General features: G+C 37.6%; 1 protein-coding gene across 3 annotated transcripts in view; it reads left to right on the top strand.

The window, feature by feature from the left end:
- The window catches only part of NKD1 (NKD inhibitor of WNT signaling pathway 1), a 111,653-nt gene extending 92,710 nt beyond the window's left edge, over positions 1-18,943 (top strand). For 2 of the 3 annotated variants that reach the window (XM_032998939.2, XM_032998930.2), the window contains 4 exons: positions 7,773-7,920; positions 9,005-9,089; positions 14,067-14,197; positions 14,967-18,556. In XM_032998939.2, the coding sequence (XP_032854830.1) occupies positions 7,773-7,920; positions 9,005-9,089; positions 14,067-14,197; positions 14,967-15,541 (939 nt within the window). In that variant the 3' untranslated portion in view covers positions 15,542-18,556. Of the gene's footprint in view, positions 1-7,772; positions 7,921-9,004; positions 9,090-14,066; positions 14,198-14,966; positions 18,557-18,589 lie in introns of those variants that run through there. The other variant, XR_004408003.2, reaches the window with a different exon arrangement.
- The last annotated feature ends 277 nt before the right edge of the window (positions 18,944-19,220 follow it).

Here is a 19,220-nt window from a genome sequence, read left to right as displayed (position 1 = left end):
ATGTGCCGAACATAATGAGAATATGCTTTTAAGTATGTATACAATAATTATTTGTGATTATGTGGTACACCAAAGAGCTTAATTTGATTGTACTTAGAGAATATGCTACAGCCAAATTCTACCTCTCCCTACTACAAGAGTAGACTGTAGTTTAACTGAAACCAAATCTGTGTAGGGATTGCAAATTATACTACTATGAGGTCTGGAGCTTGCTACGTTCAGGCTTGAAACTGTGCCAAAAAAAATTCTTTTAACCAAGGGACCAAATAAGTTGATAATTTTCAGCTCTTTACATGTGACCAAAGATAGAAACAAACAGTATGCACCACTGCAGAGTTTCCCAGTTATGTTACATACTACTTTTGCAAGCTGTTCCAGTGCCATTTGCGTAATCCATTTTGTTGGTTATCTTCTGTTGAATCCAGATGCAATTTAAGAGTTGTTTGTGCAAGAGTGACTAATGCTAGCAGGTCACAGATAATCTTGGCCTCAAAAGAGGAATGTCAGTCTCTTCATATGAGATAGGATTTCTTGTTCTACTAGCCCCTGAGACTGCCCTGTTGACTGGAAGTCAGCACAGTGGGCCTGATACTGTCGTTTGTTAAGCAGCTCTGCTCCTGATCCAGCAAGGGACTTAATGATGGATAACATTAAACATGTGAATAGTTTCAATTAAAATGAATGGGACACATGCTTTGAGTTAAAAGTATGTGAAGCACATTGCTGGATCAGGGACAGAATGGGCAGTCTGAGGAAGAAGGCTGATCTGTACCAGTGCCATTTAGTGAGCTGATGAAAATGCTTTCAGAACCAGTCAGCTTTTCTAAACAAAGGTCCAGTGTCCTGGTGAGAAAAGCTTAGTGTGGACCTTTTCTCCTTTGAAAATTTTACTTTAATATCTCCTGGATGTATAGCTGGGTTTAACAGAGTGATGAAATTTCTCTAAGTCAGATTTCTATCTGTAGACCTTGAGGTGCTTTACAAAAAGAAGTCAGCATTATCATTCTTGGTTTTTGTGTTGGAAAAGCGTGACACTGGAAGAGTGACTTGCCCACCCACATCCATTTCATTTGATTCAAAGTCATTGTGTTTAAAACATTGGACTTCATGTCCAGAGAGTTTCCAAAGGAATACATAGTGTTTAATAAAGTTTATAAGAGACATGTAGGTGGGGTGCAATTTTACAAGTGGACTAAATGTTTTTTTAATTAAAATGTTTGAAAATTGTAAATAAGATATGGATTTAGTTACTGGATAAATTTCCCTTGGGTTTTACACAATGGCAGATCACCGCAAGAGCATTCAAATTCCATCTTAGTGAAATTTCTTCTGGATCTTAACAGCATCTTCAGAATTTAATACTGCTTTGATTTCCTCCTAGAGTCTGTATGACTTATTCTGTAGTCCTTATAATTAGAAATTCAGATCTAGTTATGCTTCTTGAAGAGATACACCCATTATGAAAGCATAATTATTGGGATGGCAAATTATAAAATTAGCATTACTGTATATATTAAACTACTCCTTTTTCTGTCATACAAGATGACCATTTTTCAGTCCTTTTGGTGTAGTGGGAGATAACTTTTCTTGCTCTAATATGTATATTACAAAACTTGGCTAATAATGTTTCCCTTCATTCCAGAAGTCATAAGAGGACAATTCATTATGTACTGCAGGCCTTTTTAGAGCTTGACAGCTGCACTGTAATTATCTTCACACGGATATTTGTAATCAGACTTGAAACTTGGATAATTGAACTAATGTGTTTTGATCTATTAGGTTTTATATTGAGCTCTCTGAATGTAATTATACCTCATAAACACTAGCCTCCTTTTTTTCTTTTTGCAATCAGTTCTTTCTTGGAAAATTTAGTTTCTTTGGTGAGTGGCTGCACAGGAATAAGAACACAACAAAGTTACTTGTCAGGAATAAAAAAAGGAACTTATTCTAGAGTAGCTGTTTAGAAGATAGCAAGTGAAGCTCCTTTCAGGTTCCAGATAAGAATGATTCAAAAACGTATGTGATCAAACAAAGCTGATGTTGCAATAAAAACATCCTGCTGTATGTAAAAATCAGACTACAAACAAAGTACAAATGAGACATTTGTACTTTTCTGAGGGAAAGGTAATGAACTGATATTGATCTTTCTCTTCATGCCTTTTAAATGCTAAAATTGTTCTTTGTATCATACATTAAATACCCAATTTTTCCTCTTATGTTTTTTTTTTTTTCTTTCTCTTTTTAGTTATTTTTGTTCATATCTTCTGCAATGGGTGAAAAGGTTTGAGGTTAATTCTGCATTTAGAGCTCAACATCAAATCTCTGACTTGGGGAAAGATACTGGCTTTTTTGGAGCTACTGTTTATCAGCCTGAACCTTATCTTGAAATTTGCTGGTTTTCACTGTGTTTGTCAACATTGTATTAACTCATGATAGAGCAATGGAACCAATGGATAGAAGAGTAGTGCCTGTCTGTATCAGAGGGGCCATCATTTCAGCCATTAGATTCGGTGGATTTGTGTCAGAGAGAAATATTAAGAGAAAATAGAACTCTCTTTTTTGGTTTTGAGGAGAACCAAAGATATCTCTCCCAGACAAGTCACAAAGAATCAAACTGAATGTTTTCTTTCAGTGTTATAAAACTCACAGTGGGTTTTTTGAATTCCTTGGGTTTTAGTGGGGTTGTTTTGTGTTTTGTTTTGTTTATCTTGGGTTGGGGTTTTTTTTTTTTTTGGTTTTGTTTGGTGCAGATATCTCACTCTGTTAAATTAATTCTGCTGGAAAAGCCTCTTTGTTTCCTTTACAGAATCTCTAGTGTGATAATTAGTCCTATGATATTAAGCTACACTAATATGGGAAAAATAAGGTTGTCCCTCTACCACTAATGTTCCGTAGAAGCAAAAAATTAATTCCTGGAATTGGGACTTTCTCAGTCACATGCATTCTCTAAGGAATGAAGAATACTTCAATGTAATTTGCTCTTGCTCTTTTTGCAGATCCCTTAGTTTCTCTGAATGTTTTAAATTCCTGCTAATCTCCTACTAGAGATCTGTAAAGTATTCTGCAGACGCATGTGTGAGTGCACCATACATGTCTGGCCTTAACTGTTTGCTTTTTAATATTTCTGGTGCAAGTATTTCTGGCAATCTATTAAAGTTGCTCTATTTAATATGCTTTGCTGTATTAGCTGCTTGATAAAATAGGATGTGAAAAACATACAGATTAACACTGTTAAATCCTTCAGCCCTAGAAAAATCAACTGTAGTGTTCAATAAGCAAGATACAAATAAATCTGGGTATGGCATGTGCTGGCTGTTTGGATACTACCCAGCAAGCATTTGTTTTACTCTTTGAGGAAAAATATCACAGTTCCAGTTTTCTTACTCGAACAAACTAGTTATCCCAGCAGAAATTCTGCATGCTAGAAGCCCTTCAGAAGTTGGTTAGATTCATGCAGCCTACTTCCTCTCTAACTATTATCCATTTGCTATAACTGAGAGGAGATTTTTTTTATTTTTTTTTTAATTCTTATTTCTCTTTACTCATTTAATATACTAGTTTAAAAATCCATGATTATTTTTAACTAGAAATGGTTTAAAAGTACATTTCAGTAAAAAAAATGAGCAAATGATATTTTTAGAAAAATAGAAAACACTGAAAACTCTGTTCTTGTTTATTTTTCATGTAAAAAGGGAAGAAGTTTGAGAAATGGGGGATGAAACTTTTTTGTGTGGGAAGTGCCAAGCAGTCTTAAGCAAAGCAGTTGCAAATCATGTGACTAGTAAAAATCATAATCCATTGTGCAGAAAAGTTAGAATCTTTGGTAGGTGGTTTCTGAGACAAAGCTGGTTGGTGTAGCAGAAAAGAGAAAAATTTAATTAGCTTTTATTCTTGATCTTTGATGCTAAATTTCTTGAGGACAGTGAAATGCACAAGCTGGTATGTAGAAGTTAAAGCTGTCTCAATGGTTTTAGGCAGTTCTTTAAGGAATCTAAATACAGATAACATTCAGTGGGACAGCTTTCAAGGGAAACATACGTTGCCTCAGTTTTCTGCCAGGCTACTGGAAGATGAAAATTCTTTTGAGGGCAGATATAGACATAACTATAAAATCCAAATTTTGTTACATATATGTTATTTGCCCAGTACTACTAGTTTGACAAGAATCCATTATCATATTAACTGACAAAAAAGGACTGTGAGAAGGTAGTTTTAGTCACAGTTCAAAACTCATTGACAAGACAATTCCTACCAGATCAGTGCCTCAGGAATTTGTATGTTATAATTGTGAAGCAATAACTGGAAAGCAACAGGCGGTTCAAACTGCCTTGTAGCTGGTACCTACTTGTCCAAGACATTGCTAAATGAGCGAGTAGGGAATGACCCAAGCAGACGTTTGACCAAATCAAAACTGTCAGTTTGCTAAAATTCCCACCCCAAATTAGGACCACAAGTAAATGAATCTTATCACAAAAATGCTGTTGTTGTCAGTATTTAAAAGATCAGCATAAGCATTAAGTGGTTACTTCTGGATCTCCTTAGCCTCGATCTTGGTAAATATCCAGTCTGATGACCACGTTCATTCAATGCCAGAATGCAGAGCAGTTTGGATTGTCATGGAGGAAGCTGGGTATTAAACATGTAATGAAATGCAAAGACAGAAGAGTAGAAGATCATAAGGTGTCCTGATGCCTCTGTGCAGTGTCTTAAACTGCCTGGAGCCTGGACATTAGTTTGGGTTAGTTTGGGCCTGTTTGGATAAGAGATGTAAATCATCCTGATGTGGCATGTGTGTGCACATATTTCTGACTTGTCAAGTGTGTGTCACACAAATGCTGCATCTGGCCTTCCTTGACAGCATTTGGGAGTATTTTTTAAACTGCTGAGTCAAGTGGCTTGTTGAGAAAGACCCTCACAGAACACAAGGAGCTGATTTTATGCCAGTTAGCAAGTTAGACCTCATCACTGGAGAAAAATCATGTGAGAGGACAGTGGGAGTAAAGACTTTTTGTCTTTGCCTATTGAAGTTAAAATAGACTAGATGATCAGCTTGTACAAACATCTAGTGTGGCTGAAAAAAAGGAAGGAGGGCAGATTATTGTGAAGGAAAGAGTTGATAATAACATCTTGACAGTAGCCTTATGTGGAAAGGTGCTATGTTGGCTAACCAACAGTTGTTAAGGAATGTATGGGAAAGGCTCATTCACCAAAGTGCTGAGTGTATGAAGCCCTGCTGAGAATAAATATGGTGCTTAAGTATTCAGCTGAAGGGGAAGGTTTGGTTTATCAAGGTGTAGGTTTGTAGCACAATGTTCCTAGAACATAATTTATGGAGGGCATAGAAAACAACAGATATGTTTTGGTTGTCTTATGTTCTTCATTGGTTGGGTTTTCCTCACAGGTGAAATAAAATTCCAGCTCTTCAAGCTGGCTGTCAGATGCAGCTGTGACTATTTAGAGATCTGGCTAGATTTCAGATTAGGGTGGAAGTGTGAGAAGTGCTGAAGAGCTGTGAGTTGTCCACCAGATTGTCGCTGAGCAGGCATTCCCTCATTCAAGCTTTAGACAGTGGCTTTTATCAAGAGGATGGAAAGCAGCTACTGACACAGTAGTAACAGCCCATATAGAGAGACTCTTGTGGCACTGGTAGAAAAAATATGTCAATAGGGAAATAAAGAAGAGACTGCAAGTTCTGCTCTCTTTTTATGAATGTATTGTCTTGAATTCACATGTATGGAGAAATTCCACTGAGTGCAGAAAAGTTAGAGAAGGTACACATTAAGACAAAGTCTGGACCCTCTAGGATTTCATTATTCATTCTGCCTATTGGAAAAATCATCTGTCCTGGCCATAAGGTCAGTATATCCCTAAATTCTGTGTGAGTAGAAATTAGCATTTCTATGTCACCTTTAAAGCTGGTTAGATAATGAGGACTATGTGGTATATTGACTACTGAAGTGCTGGGACCCATTAGGGCATACTAAACTTGGAGCTGCCATTGTTATGGGCATGACCCCTGGGCAAAGGAAAAACTGTAGAGGTTTTGAATTTTTATAGACCTGGCTCTTAATTCTCAGAACCAGTTACACTCGACAAAAGATGATTTAGATATTTCCTTTGTGCTCGCAGGCATCTGCAAAGAGCTTAGGTACTGGGATAGATCAAGGAATAGGAAGACCAGCATGGAGAAATTCTCAGATATACATTGAATGGGATCTTTATAGCCTACAATGATCAGTATGCTTTGGCCTTAGATTGGTGCCCAAGATCATTTGTGTGAAATCTGTTTTGGAAAAGCAGTGAGCCAGGAGATGTCCTTTTCATCCTGGCACTTGTCCTGGTTTTGGCTAGGACAGAGTTAATTTTCTTCCTAGTAGCTGGTATAGTGTTGTATTTTGGATTTAGTATGAGAATAATGTTGATAACACACAGATGTTTTTAGTTGTTGCTAAGTAGTGTTTATACTAAGTCAAGGATTTTTCAGCTTCTCATGCCCTGCCAGTAAGAAGGCTGGAGGGGTGCAAGAAGTTGGGAGGGGACACAGCCAGTACAGCTGACCCAAACAGGCCAAATGAATATTCCATACCATATGACATCATGCCCAGTATATAAATAAACTGGGGGGGAGTTAGCTGGGAGGGGCAGATCGCTGCTTGGGAACTGGGTGAGCATCGGTCAGCGGGTGGTAAGCAATTGCATTGTGCACCACTTGTCTTTTTATGGGTTTTATTTCACTCTCTTTTCATTATTTTTCTTTTCATTATTATGATCATTACTATTATTTATTTATTTATTTTGGTTTCTATTATTAAACTGTTCTTACTCAACCCATAAGTTTTACTTGTTTTCAATTCTCTCCCCCATCCTCCCCATGAAGGAGGAGGAGGTGGAGGGAGGGAGTGAGCACGTGAGTGGGTGGCTGTGTGGCACTTAGCTGCTGGCTGGGGTTAAACCACGACAGCAATTTCAGGTAGTACCTTATTTGAGTCTAGCTGGATTAGATCAACCTGAGAGACCTTTCAGCTTCCCCAGCTGCTAAACAGTGTTTCTCCTGTTTGAAACAAATGCTTTATTAAAATTGGCTAATGTTCTTTCTGATACAGCCAGACATGTAAGCATTCGTTCACATCCAATTGCCTTCAAAGGGATGTGTGAAGAATGTTCTGTAATAGGCCTGACTGGAAAATCTCTGCTGTTCAAAAATGTAAGTTTAGAACTGGCTTGAATTTTGCAAAATAAGCTAGACCCCAAAACACTTATGGTGGAGTGACATTCAGACATCATTTATTTCCAAACCTGAGGTTTGCAGTTCTGCCACTTCTCTTACTGGTTTTCCTGTATATAATCAACTATCCCAAGAAAGAACCATAAGAAGTAGTAAGACTGTAATATCCAAGATTTACTTCAATTGCTGTATTTATTTTGATCATGTGAACTCAGTTTTTAGGGCAATATGAAAAGTCATCCATGGGTTCTGTTGAAATCAAAGAAAAAAAAAAAAAAGCAGAGCAGAATTTTGCCGATTCGCAGTTTGGGAAACCTGAATACCTTGTGCTGTTGTTATTGTTTTGATCTGGTTTTCCCCATTTAATAAATCTTATGCCATTTGATGAAGATTGCAGGGTTCTGTGCAAGTTCAGCTCTGTTAAATTCAGTGACTTTTGAGTCAGCATTTAATAGTCCCAATTCCAAAATAGTTCTAAGTATCAAAGCTGTAGGTTTCATACCATTTTCACAATAGTGTGTCTTCTTGTGTTTCAATCCAACTATAGGATATTACAAGCTTGCTTCATACCATCTATGAGGTAGTTGATGCATCAGTAAACCATTCTCCTAGTTCCAGCAAAACTCTGCGAGTGAAACTTACTGTGGCACCAGATGGCAGCCAGAAGAAAAAGAGTATCTTATTAAATCACACTGGTAAGGATGTGCAATCAGCAACTGGAAAAAATGTGAAAGCCTTCAAGAATCCCTTAAAAATCCATCTTCGTATTTTGTTAATGCAAATGAATATATACGTAAAAGCAAATAATTATGTGGGTATTTAAACCCCATAAATCTGCTTTATGATCTTGGTTGCAAAATTGCCTACCCTCCTTTCAGTGTCTCTTAAGCAAACTAGGGTTCCCTCTCCTGATTGATTGTTTCTTTTTGGAAGCAACAATAAATTATATGTTGCATAGTTGCTTGTGTGTACTGCAAGGCAGATTTAAGGCCTTTTCAACTTGTACCACTTTAATTCTGCCAATATTACAGCACTCGGTTTGTGTGGAAACAGGTGTAGTGGTATAAAATGTTTTTTACAAGTGCATAGCTATCACTGTTGCTGTATAAGAATAAACAATTAAACATAAATAACCTTTATGATTCTATGCATGAAAATTGAACATTTTTCTGTACAAGTAGAGTCTGCCATTATTAAATGTCTTATACTCTGATGGCTTATTCACCTTATGTTCACTCTAATAATAGTTGTATCAGCATAATTACTTCAGTAGGTAAAGTAGTACTAAATTAAAATAATAATTTAATTAATTTAATTCAATAATTTAATTAAAAATAATGTAAAAAGTATATAAAGCAATACGTGAGTAGAAAATGTGGGCACCTTATCCAAAAGGACAGCTTTGTTACCTCAGTTTTAGTGTATACGTCCATTCAGTCAAGTTCAGACATAAGCACGTTTGCACTTCTGGGGGGCTATGTGATGCATTAGTACAGCATCGAGCTCCAAACTACCAAGCCCTCCTGAGGGACAAGTGTATCAGTGTGAATGTTACTCCATTTAACCTGCCACATGGCTTGCAGCCTAACCCTGACTAATGTCCTGCAGTCAAGGTTACGTCTGCCTAGAATATGTCGACAAAAGCACTTCTGAGAAGGTTACACAAAATATGTTACATCTTGATCTACCGACAAGAAAAAATGCATTTGCAATGTAGCATGTTAGTTATGCTGATCAGCAAGGGTGGTAAGGTGAGAATAATGTACTTTCTTTTGACAGATTTGCAGAGTGCCAGGCATAGAGCTGAAAGCAAAGCTAATGAAGAAGTGCGAAGCTCTGAGAAGAAGCAGCGGGCTTCTCTCAGGTAAGGAGAAAGAACCCTGTCTCTTGACAGGCACTGAGTACCTCTGAGGAAACCTCAACCACTGATTTCTTCCTTTCTTGCTTCTTTTTTTTTTATAAATTATGTTAAAATAGAGTAATCGCAGGATTTTTCACTGTGTAACCATCAACAGATTCCATGGGTGGATACTTTGTATATTAAAACGAAACAAAACAAAAGCAAATCTGTAGCACCCATTCCTCAGATTTTCTTCTGTTGGCTCTTTGGAGGACATGCAGTGTCTATTTAGATGCTATCTGCAAATATTGTGCCTACTTGTGAAGTTTATAGCACAGCCTTTTGGCTAAAAGTGTCCTAAAATCTTTTTGTCTTCATAGAGGCCAGCTCCGGCCTTTCTCTGTCCTCCTTCCAGCCCATCTTTTTCACTGGTTAACTCAGTTAGCTCCAAGCTGTATTAAGTCAATCTTGTTTACCAGGTCATAATCATACCTGCTTCTCCTTACCACCTTTCCTCCTAAAGGAGGAGCTTTGAGCTGGCACTGGGTGTACGGTACCCAGCTGAAGGAGGAAAGAAGGGAGCTTGCAGCAGAGCAGCAGACAAACAACTTTACAGCAAGTGGTCTACATAGGCTACGTGCCGCAGAGTAAGCGACAAGCAAGAGCTTCCAGCATGCTGCCTGCTCCACGCTCTGCTCTGCTGAGGTGGTTCTGGCTTACAGCAGCTGTGGGGTGGCTCAACTCCACTTGCAAAGTGTGTTTGTACATTTGGTGGGAAAAGTCACTTCATCTCTTTCTTACCTCACAGCGACTTAGCAGAGTATCCATCTCTGCTGACTCCCACCTGACAGGGGCCATGCTTCCCCTCTGCCACATCAGCTTTAGGTCAACTTCTCCCTTCAAAAATTAGTTATTAGGTGGTAACCCATGTAGGAATTAGCCTGCTTGTTTAAAACCAGTATATTTAGTGTAATCTTGCAGGAAAATTGAGATTTCCCTCCCCCCCCCCCCCCCCCCCCCAATAAGTTTCAGAATACATTTCGCTACTTGAAAAAATACTGGTCTGTTGTCTTCCAGTGGAATCCAGCCTGTGTGACTCAGAGTGAATCCATTTCCAATAAAGCACAAGCCCATTGGTTTCTTCTATGAAGAGCTGCAGGTACACTTGCAGCCATTTGCAGATTAGATAAAAAAAAAAGTTTTTAGTTCTTCCCTAACAGAATGTACAATATTATTTTGGATGCCAGACCAGAACAGGCCTTTTTCCTCTGCAAATGTGTAATCATGTGTATCTGTCCTGTTATCATGAGCTCTACCTACATGATAGATATTGCCTGCACTGAACTTCGGAGTATGTGAGAATAATTTCCAAAGTATTTTTCAATTATTAAAATTTTTTTACAGCTAAAAAAAAATGTTAGTCTTCCAGTCACATGTAGGTGTGCTACTCCTTTTCTGAATTTGGTATTTTAATGGATAGAAAAACAAATCAAAAGCAGATAATTTTGATGCATTTTAATGTAGATCAGTTGCTCCAAACAAGTCATCTTGGTGTGTAGGTTTGATCTGTTCTCAGATTTTGTGTTTCATGCTAAGGCAGAGGCAAGCGTTTGCTGAAATGCTACAGTAATGACATTGAATCGTTAGTTGCATTTGTTTCTTCAGCTGCAAATTAAAAAAAAAAAAAATCCACTTTTGGCTTTCCTTGGATTTAGGGATATTTGTCCAAATACATAATAAATTTATCAGGAGAAAAGAGCATTCAGTCTTATTAAAAATGACAACAAAATAGTGCCTCCCTTTTTTGGAAAGGGGAAAAATGCTAGTGAGTTATCCCAGTACAGTCAAATTTCAGATTAAAAGAAGACTAAAATGACTTCTAATCTTCTGTTAGCAACTCTCTACAAAATCTTCTGTGATCTAAAGAACACTCTGTGGTTTTGCTTGTTGTCTTAGATGTGATGTTCAGATTCCCTCTGCCCATCCGCAAAGGTTTGCCCTATGTGAATTTAATGGACTGTGCTTGTTTGATTATCTATTGCAAAAATCTCCCTTCAGTTTGATGTCCCCCTCCCATACACCTTAAAGTCCTGGTTTTGCAAATGTAGTGATTTTATGAATAGCAGCCATTTCCATTTAAATCCACAGTCATAGAGGCATTAATTGTTGGGGTAGAATCTTGGCTCTGCTGCATTTGTCCTTACCCTTTTGTTTAGAGGCTTCCTAGACAGAACAAATCTGTATCATGAGCTGAGCAGATCAGCATCAGACAACTGTCAGCATCTGGCAGTTTTTATTATATCTCATTAAATGTGGACTGTTCACCTGTGTATGTTGCAGGGATATTTGTGCACTCTGGCCAAATTGCTAACCCTCAGGAAAGTTCCCTGAGGCTCATGTAGGCATCTCATGATATTAAGGCAGAGGCTTCCCCTTTGAAAGCAGAAATGAGGACTTCTGATAAGTGCACACATTTCACAAATTCAGTCACTTAGGAATTCTAGGCAAGATGTGATTAATATTCAAGATAAAATGGATAGAAATGTTTTTATCCTGAAGGTGAGAGATAGATGGGTTAGGTTTTTAATCTGCTGGAAGCTACAGGCAGAAGTTTTCACCTGTAGGGCTAATACAAGTATCAGGATCAAGTAGCTAGATTCATAGCTAGCTTGTCTGGCATGTGTGGTACAAAATGGATTGTGGAAGAGCACTGGCAGACAACTTTGTAGATTGGGTATCTTCATGCCATTCTAGTTTATGTTTTGTTTAGAGCAACAGGGAAAATGTGATGCATACCAGCTGCTAAAACATCTTCCTTTTACCCACAGATATACATTCTCACTCTCTCTTTCCCACTTAAGTGGTTTCTTCCTGACTGGGTTAAACTGTGTTATCAGTGACCATAGCTTGCAGGAAATGTCCTTGCATTTTTCTACCCTGTGCTTTATCACAGCTCTATTCCCCTTACCTACTCTATTGTTGTGTGCTTATTACCATTGGGATGACACTCCAACATGGGAATTTTAGAAGGGACTTTTATATGTCCCACAAATACTTAAGCAGATGCCTTTTTTTTATTAAAAGCCAAACTAAACCAAAAACCAGTAGCAACACTGTATATTTTTACACACTGTGCTTGATGCATGGTTGATGCATGCCTGTGTCTTCCCCTGTGTATGCAGGAGAGCATTGTGGGGCTGGATGCCACACACTTCAGTTCTCAGAAGTACTTGAAGATCTCTTTGACAGTCTAGCGCATCTCTCGTCAGTATATAATTGCTTCACTGTGTATATTTGCATGAATATTGTTGAATGTCATCTTGCATGTATGAAAGCTTTGAGAATGCAGGGCTGTGGCAGTACTGGCATAGTTTTTCATCACTGTCTTGATGAGAGATGGAATTTATTACAGGAACAAAAAACCAAGTTTCCTGTTAATGTAGTTTTCAACAGACAGTTCTATATACAGTGTTGCTTAGTTGTGTTGGATCAAACCCAGTGATGTTCTTTCTGGGTTAACTGTGCATTGTCTTCAGCACGTGTGCAAGTCCCAATGGTTTCCATAGGCAATTCATGCCTGGCAACTTCAGTTAGCCAGGTCCTAGCCCCAGAGATCTTTTATGTTGACCTGCTGAAGTGTAACAACCTGAAAAGGTGTGTCTGAGGCAGGAAAGGTACCTTGTTGGCTATGTATCCAAAAAAATAAAGACTATCTGGACATTCCCTCTTTTTTGACAGTACCCCATGTTACTTCTGGAGTTCAAAGCTGACACAGAGTCTTTAAAGCTTACCTGCTTTCCAGGCAGACTCTCCTCCATTTAGGAGACTCTACCTTTATCAAAGTAGAGCAAAAATGATCTTCCAGGTAGGTCAAGTCTTGCGACTTTTATCAAAGAAACTGTAGACCTGTGTCTGACGGAGACATGGGGGACTCAGTTCTGTAATGTCCCTGAACAGTACTACCCTAGACCAGGAAAGCAGTTTGTGCCAAAGCTCAGTGGAATCAGCAATCTCTGGAAACCTGGAAATGTGTTAATGGACTAAAGTGGACTACTGGGCACCACACAGTACAGAGCCCATGTTTAGCAACTGATGTAGGATACAAGGCCAAATTCTGGTCTTAGGCTGACATCAATGCAATCACACAGGGAAAGAGCAAAGCCTATCTTGTGTTCTTGGAGACTGAACTATCTGAATGACAGGCAGTGACTTACAAGTTTTCTGCTTATCCTGTTTATGATACTGAAAATATTGTTCATATCTGCAGACATCCATTTAAATTGCTGAATTAAATTGTTCGCATTATGGGCTACAATACTGTAAACCTCTTCCTGATTTTTTTCTGCCTCATGAATGAATGGTATTTCAGATATTTATTCTCAGGAAATAGTTCTGCTATAAATAAAATTGCAAAGCTGAGCAGGAAAAGGAGTCGAGATTCTGAAGCCAGCAACTGATCTGACCTTATTAAGTGTGTTTTGGAAAGCAGCGGTTTTCTCTGGGTGTCCTACCAACATCTTCTCTTCTCAGGCTCTCTCTAGTTACTACACCTGTGCTGTTGCCTGTCTTTCTGAAGCAGACACACATGAATGTTTATCTGACATGAGGCTTACCCCAGTGCTTCCTGACGCGGTGGGAACAGTCATGAATCAAACAGCAGGTTTTCTTTGGCATGTCCAAATTGGAGAATCAGTTGAATGGTTTGGCCCTAAGACAGAATGTAATAAACCCTAGGAGCATTTTTATTTGTTTTTGCATGTGTGATGCAATTTGAAAGCCTCCTTTGCTTTGCAACATCGGGGTTGATTTATATGAGGGGAAAGAACAGTCAGTTCAGGCCTATCGATTTAGCAAATCCGGTCATCCAGAATTTCAAGCATTTGTTGTTTCTTTGTGAGCAACTCCTGTCACTTCAAAGAGGCCATTAGTTGCTGGTTTGCAGATGGTGATAACAACTTTAAAGAAGCTCTGCTGAATTGTAATTTTGCTTCCTGCTGACAGATATCACCAGAGTGAGAACAATCCAGGGCAAAGTGGGTGCTATCGTCATTGTGTTGATGAGAACATTGAAAGGAGAAACCACTATTTGGATCTTGCAGGAATAGAAAACTACACATCTAAGTTTGGGCCAGGTAATTTATGTTGCAACCTTTTTGTCTTTTTCTTCAGTTGCATGTTCCACATCAGGGGAGGTGAATTGTGAACCTCTGTGATTTGTCTGTAGTGACTTACTGTAAGGAATAGGACTGTGTGAATACTGGAAGATAATTACTGGTGAAGGTGGTATCACAACAGAGTGGCTAATGTGCTGCAAGCCTGCTTTGAAGTACTTGTTTGTGTAGCTAAACTTGGAGGTGAGCCTAGGAAACAATCTTTACATCTAAATTATTAAGTTTAGTCTATGGGCGAGGCAAGGACTGATTTTTGGACGTTGGAGCTCGTTCCCAGGATGATACCAGTCTATATTTTATACTCACTACTGACACAAAAATAGGAGACTGTGGGTTCATACCTAGAATTTTGGCCTCTGTCCCCAGATCAAAGGGATTTGTGTTTCCTCCCTTTCCCTGTCCTCTGCCAAGATTTTACTATTCCACTCACAGTTATTTTGGTGACTTTCAGATAGATGATCACCAAGATAAAGTAATGTAAAGACTTTTATATAGACAGACAGACACAGACACACACACACACTCTCACTCTTATATAGATATGTTGGTATATTTGTAAGTGTATTATTTACTAGTCAGAATTATTAAATGTAATTAAACTAGACAGCTATAATTGCATTCACTTCCTTAAGAAAAATTCACTCTGCCGATAATGCTATCCCTGCCAACTGCATGCTAATAATTAAAACTTTGAAATACTAGATGACTAACTCAGCTTGTTATTTCCTAGGATCTCCTCCAGCAGCTCAAAAACATGATCCACCAAGCAGAGTTGTGAATCAGACTAGATCCCGTTCTCATGAACCTGAAACCTTCCATGCTCACCATAGGAAATCTCAAGTGGTGGATACAAGCCACATCAATCTGGCTGAAAGTTCCTATGCCAAGATTGCAGAAATCCAACAGAGGCTCCGGAACCAGGACTCAAACAAGCACTTTGTGAGGTCTCCCAAGGCCCAGGGCAAAAACGTTGCCCCTGTACATCCTGGAAGGGCAGTCAGAAATAAGCCTTTTCAAGGGGCGCCCATGCCGATGGCTTCCCCAAGTGCACGGGTGGGCCAGAATCTTCCTTACCTCCCCTTGCAATCTCAACAGGTTCACAAGAAGCATAAGCAGAGGGCAAAGGAGAGTCACCAAATGTGCAAATCCTTCCAGTCTCCAGGGACAGTTGTGGAAAAGGAACATGTGAGAGACCTGCCCACAGTCATTTTATATGAAGGCCAAGTTGGACAAATGATTCAAAGACATGAACACCACCACCACCATGAACACCACCACCACTACCATCACTTCTACCAGACATAGAAGAGATCCCACCAACATCCTCCAAGAATCATCCCATATGAAGGAAATGTGTTCTTGTGATACCAGAACTAAGGCATTACTATGATTAATATTATTGTTACTCCATTAATATTCAGCTAGCATATATTTTAGAAGTTATATGGAACTCTTGAAAGTTACCGTATTTATATGTTGTGGAACTGCATAGCTTACTTAAACACCTTGTGAATTTTATTTGTGTTTTAAAAGTGGCTTGTAAAACAGCAAACAGCCATAGCTTTCTGAGCTGTAATTTAATACAGGTCATCAGCGCACTTCTTTACAAGTACTACTTCCATTGTAGTGGGAAAGATACTTCAAACACTATTGCAGACATCTGGCTTACCACTCTGCTGTATGTCGGCTGATCGCACACAAGCCTTTTATCAGGGGAGCAATGTTCGAAGGGTTGGACTCCAGAGATACTCAGAATAATGGAAAATACAAACAGCTGCTACCTCTAGTATTATTCAGATTTTATTTTCTTTTTATTGATTGTAATGTGCTACAGGGGGGGGGATTTTAATATACTGCATTCATGTAGCCTGTTTGTGTTCACATCCTTTCAAATTATCGTAATAATTACAAGAAAATATTAGCTATACTTGTCAACAGAGCTACATTTGTACGACTTACTCTTTATTTTCCTGGAGATTCTTCACTGACACAAGTACAGTCTGTTATATACTGGGTAATATTTAAATATACTTCTTTTAGTTTTGTTTTTTCTCTTGCTTACTCTCCCTTCTGTTTGGGGTAACCATTTGAAAAGAGGAGGATGTGAAATGGGGTTTTCAAAAGCATTACTAGACTTTAGTGCTTGGGCCATAAGTATCATTCGTGGGGGTTTGAGAAGGAGAGGGGTTGTTTGGATTTTTTGTTTTGTTTAAATCCACAGTTCTTTGTTTTGAGAAAGAATTGAGGAAAATATACTTTCTCACTTTAAATGTTGGTAAATATATATAAAATATAAATATAAATATATATATATAAATATGCACATTCTCAGGTACATTTTGTTGTGTTTTAGAAATCTGTGGTTTGAATATTAACATTATAATTTTTTTTCCACAATGATGACTTGTTAGAAACATATGCCATGCCATTTTCTTAGATGCCTCCAATTTAAATTTCCCCAGCATCTACCAATTTGTGTTTCTCCCATGTTAGAGACAATTCAATGTGTAAAAAAATATATTTCACAATCATTCTGGCCTATTCTACTTTTTCTGTATCAAAGGGCTTCCATTCTATGAAGAAGAATGAGACCATACTCACAAGACCTTACTGACTGCTGAGAAAACTGAAGGTCAAAAGCAAATTGGAAAAGTGAAAAAAAGGGTCAGTACATTATAGTTTTACTTTCTGTGGGGCCCAGATTTATAATACATTCACTTGGGTTTTGTACAGATCACCATTTTGCAGGTAGGAAGTGACTGAAAAACACCAACGTTGCTTTTGGAACATTAGAGAACTTCTCACATGAACACATAATTGTTCTATAAACATATTTGCTTTTGGTTTTAATTATTTTAAATGTTGTGGTATTTTGTCTATAGTATATATTGTAAAATATAACTATCCCACATTGTTATAAGCCCTTTATGATTAGGGTACTTTTTTTCTGACTAGAGTTTTGATCAGTCCAAACTGGGGTATTACCTTACTGCTGACCAGTTCTAGAGGGAGTTGTCCTTTCTAAGAATGTGGAGGCATCAACTTTGAAAGAAAAGTGGAAAGCCTTGCCTTCTTGTGGAATTGGAATAAAATCACTGCTTCATGGTAATTAGGTCCATCTCTTGTCTTCCTGGAGCAGGTAGTTGTTTAGACCTTCTTAAAAAATCTGGTTTATTTTATTTTATTTTATTTTATTTTATTTTATTTTATTTTATTTTATTTTTAGCTGTCAACAGTGTGTTCTGTTAAATCTAACAAAATGTTTTAAAAATGTGTTTGATCTGTGTGACAACTATACTGTTCTGTTTATTTTTAAAATTCCTAAAGTCCAAAAAATATTTATATGCAGAATTTTCTGTATTGAAAATATGAAAAGGCCACAAATTTGGTTAGTTACCACTGAATTGTTCTAGTCTAAGCTTTTTTTGCTGCTTGTGTATCATTCTTTTTCAATGTATATATAATTATGGACTGCAAAAAAAAAAAAGGCATTTATATGTCTAGTAGAAGGAATAAGCTTATTTATATTATAGTGTGTTAACACAGTCTGATGTATTCAAGTGACTTATGTTATACCGCATGCAAACACACAAGTGTACATTCCGTCTAAGAAGGGATGCCATGCTATTTGTTTTGAATATGTAACTAAAGCTGTTCTCTTTTCAGTAGAGCATCTGCCAGAAAGACTGGGAGGTGGGAATTGTTTCTTAGTCAATTTTTTTAATGCTGATTTTTGCTGAAAACCAGAAAATGTTTTGGAAAACTAGAGTGCTTTCAGAACTGTGGGTTTTTCTAAGAAGGGCCAGCAAAGGGGCATAAATGCTCTTTCACCCAAAGATACTTTGCTGGAAAAGATAACAGCACCAAGAACAAAACCCCATCTGACTGAAAAGTGTGCAGTACCTGCTGTGCCAAGTCAACTCTGAAATGTAACACAACCGGCTGTTGGTTACAACCTTGTATTGATTTGCTTTGGTTTATTATATTTGGAGATTTGAAAGACAAATTCTACCTTGTGCAGATTCTGTGAAATGCAAATACATTTTAATAACGTGGCATCCCCATACTAAAACTTTACACCAGCCATGTATGAACCTACAGTATCTAAATACTGTGTTGCAGTTGTTACATGCATTAAGTGTGAATAACATGTAGCACAGTTTCTTTTCACAGAACCTTAAATTTCTGTATCTTTTAAAAATGTTTGCTTTTCAGTATTTTGTATAGTAAATATAGATGGTTTTGACTAAATACTTTATTTATTTAACAGCAAAAACTGTGCCAAGAGAACCCCCTGTTAATTAAAGTTTTACTAGTTCAGAAAGTATATTTCCTTCTTCTTGTGGATTTCAGGGGCTTATTGCAATTGCTGTCAGTGCTTGCAGATCCCACTGATGAAAGAGCTTGCATTAACATTTTTGGGAACGGGATCAGGCCATAAGGTATGGACTGGGTATGGCTTGATTTTATATTTAAACTATCAAGTTTCAAAGCTAAATTTCTTGTCCTCTACTGTTAGACCTGTGTTGAGTAACTGATTTTTCAGCTTCTTATTAATTCTGAAAACTTTTACATATATATATATATATGTGTGTGTGTGTGTGTATGTGTGTGTAATTTTAAGTTGCTCAAAACTGTGGCTGAATCAAAATTTAAAATAGATTTGTTTCTGGTTAAACAAAACATTTCATTTACAATAAAAAAAAAAATCGGTTGAGTATATTATTACTATTCAAAAATAAAATGGAGTGGCATGAAGTAATTTCAAATTAAAACTTCAGCCTTTTCATTTACTTTTTCTGTTTTTGCACAAAATAATTCAGCAAAACTAAGCCAATCCCAAAATTTGCACTATTTGCTGAAATAATTTCAACTGAAAAAATTTTGCTTGCCTCTACCAGCTGCAATTCTGGGGAAACCAGATTTTTTAAAAGGATTGCTAAGTTCTTCTCACAACTTCATGAGCACCTAATACAAAGTAAAC

The sequence above is a fragment of the Tyto alba genome, unplaced genomic scaffold, assembly GCF_018691265.1.
Source record: "Tyto alba isolate M040663 unplaced genomic scaffold, T.alba_DEE_v4.0 Super-Scaffold_26, whole genome shotgun sequence".
In the NCBI taxonomy this organism is placed as follows: domain Eukaryota; kingdom Metazoa; phylum Chordata; class Aves; order Strigiformes; family Tytonidae; genus Tyto; species Tyto alba.
This window is presented reverse-complemented; position numbering and strand designations above follow the sequence as displayed.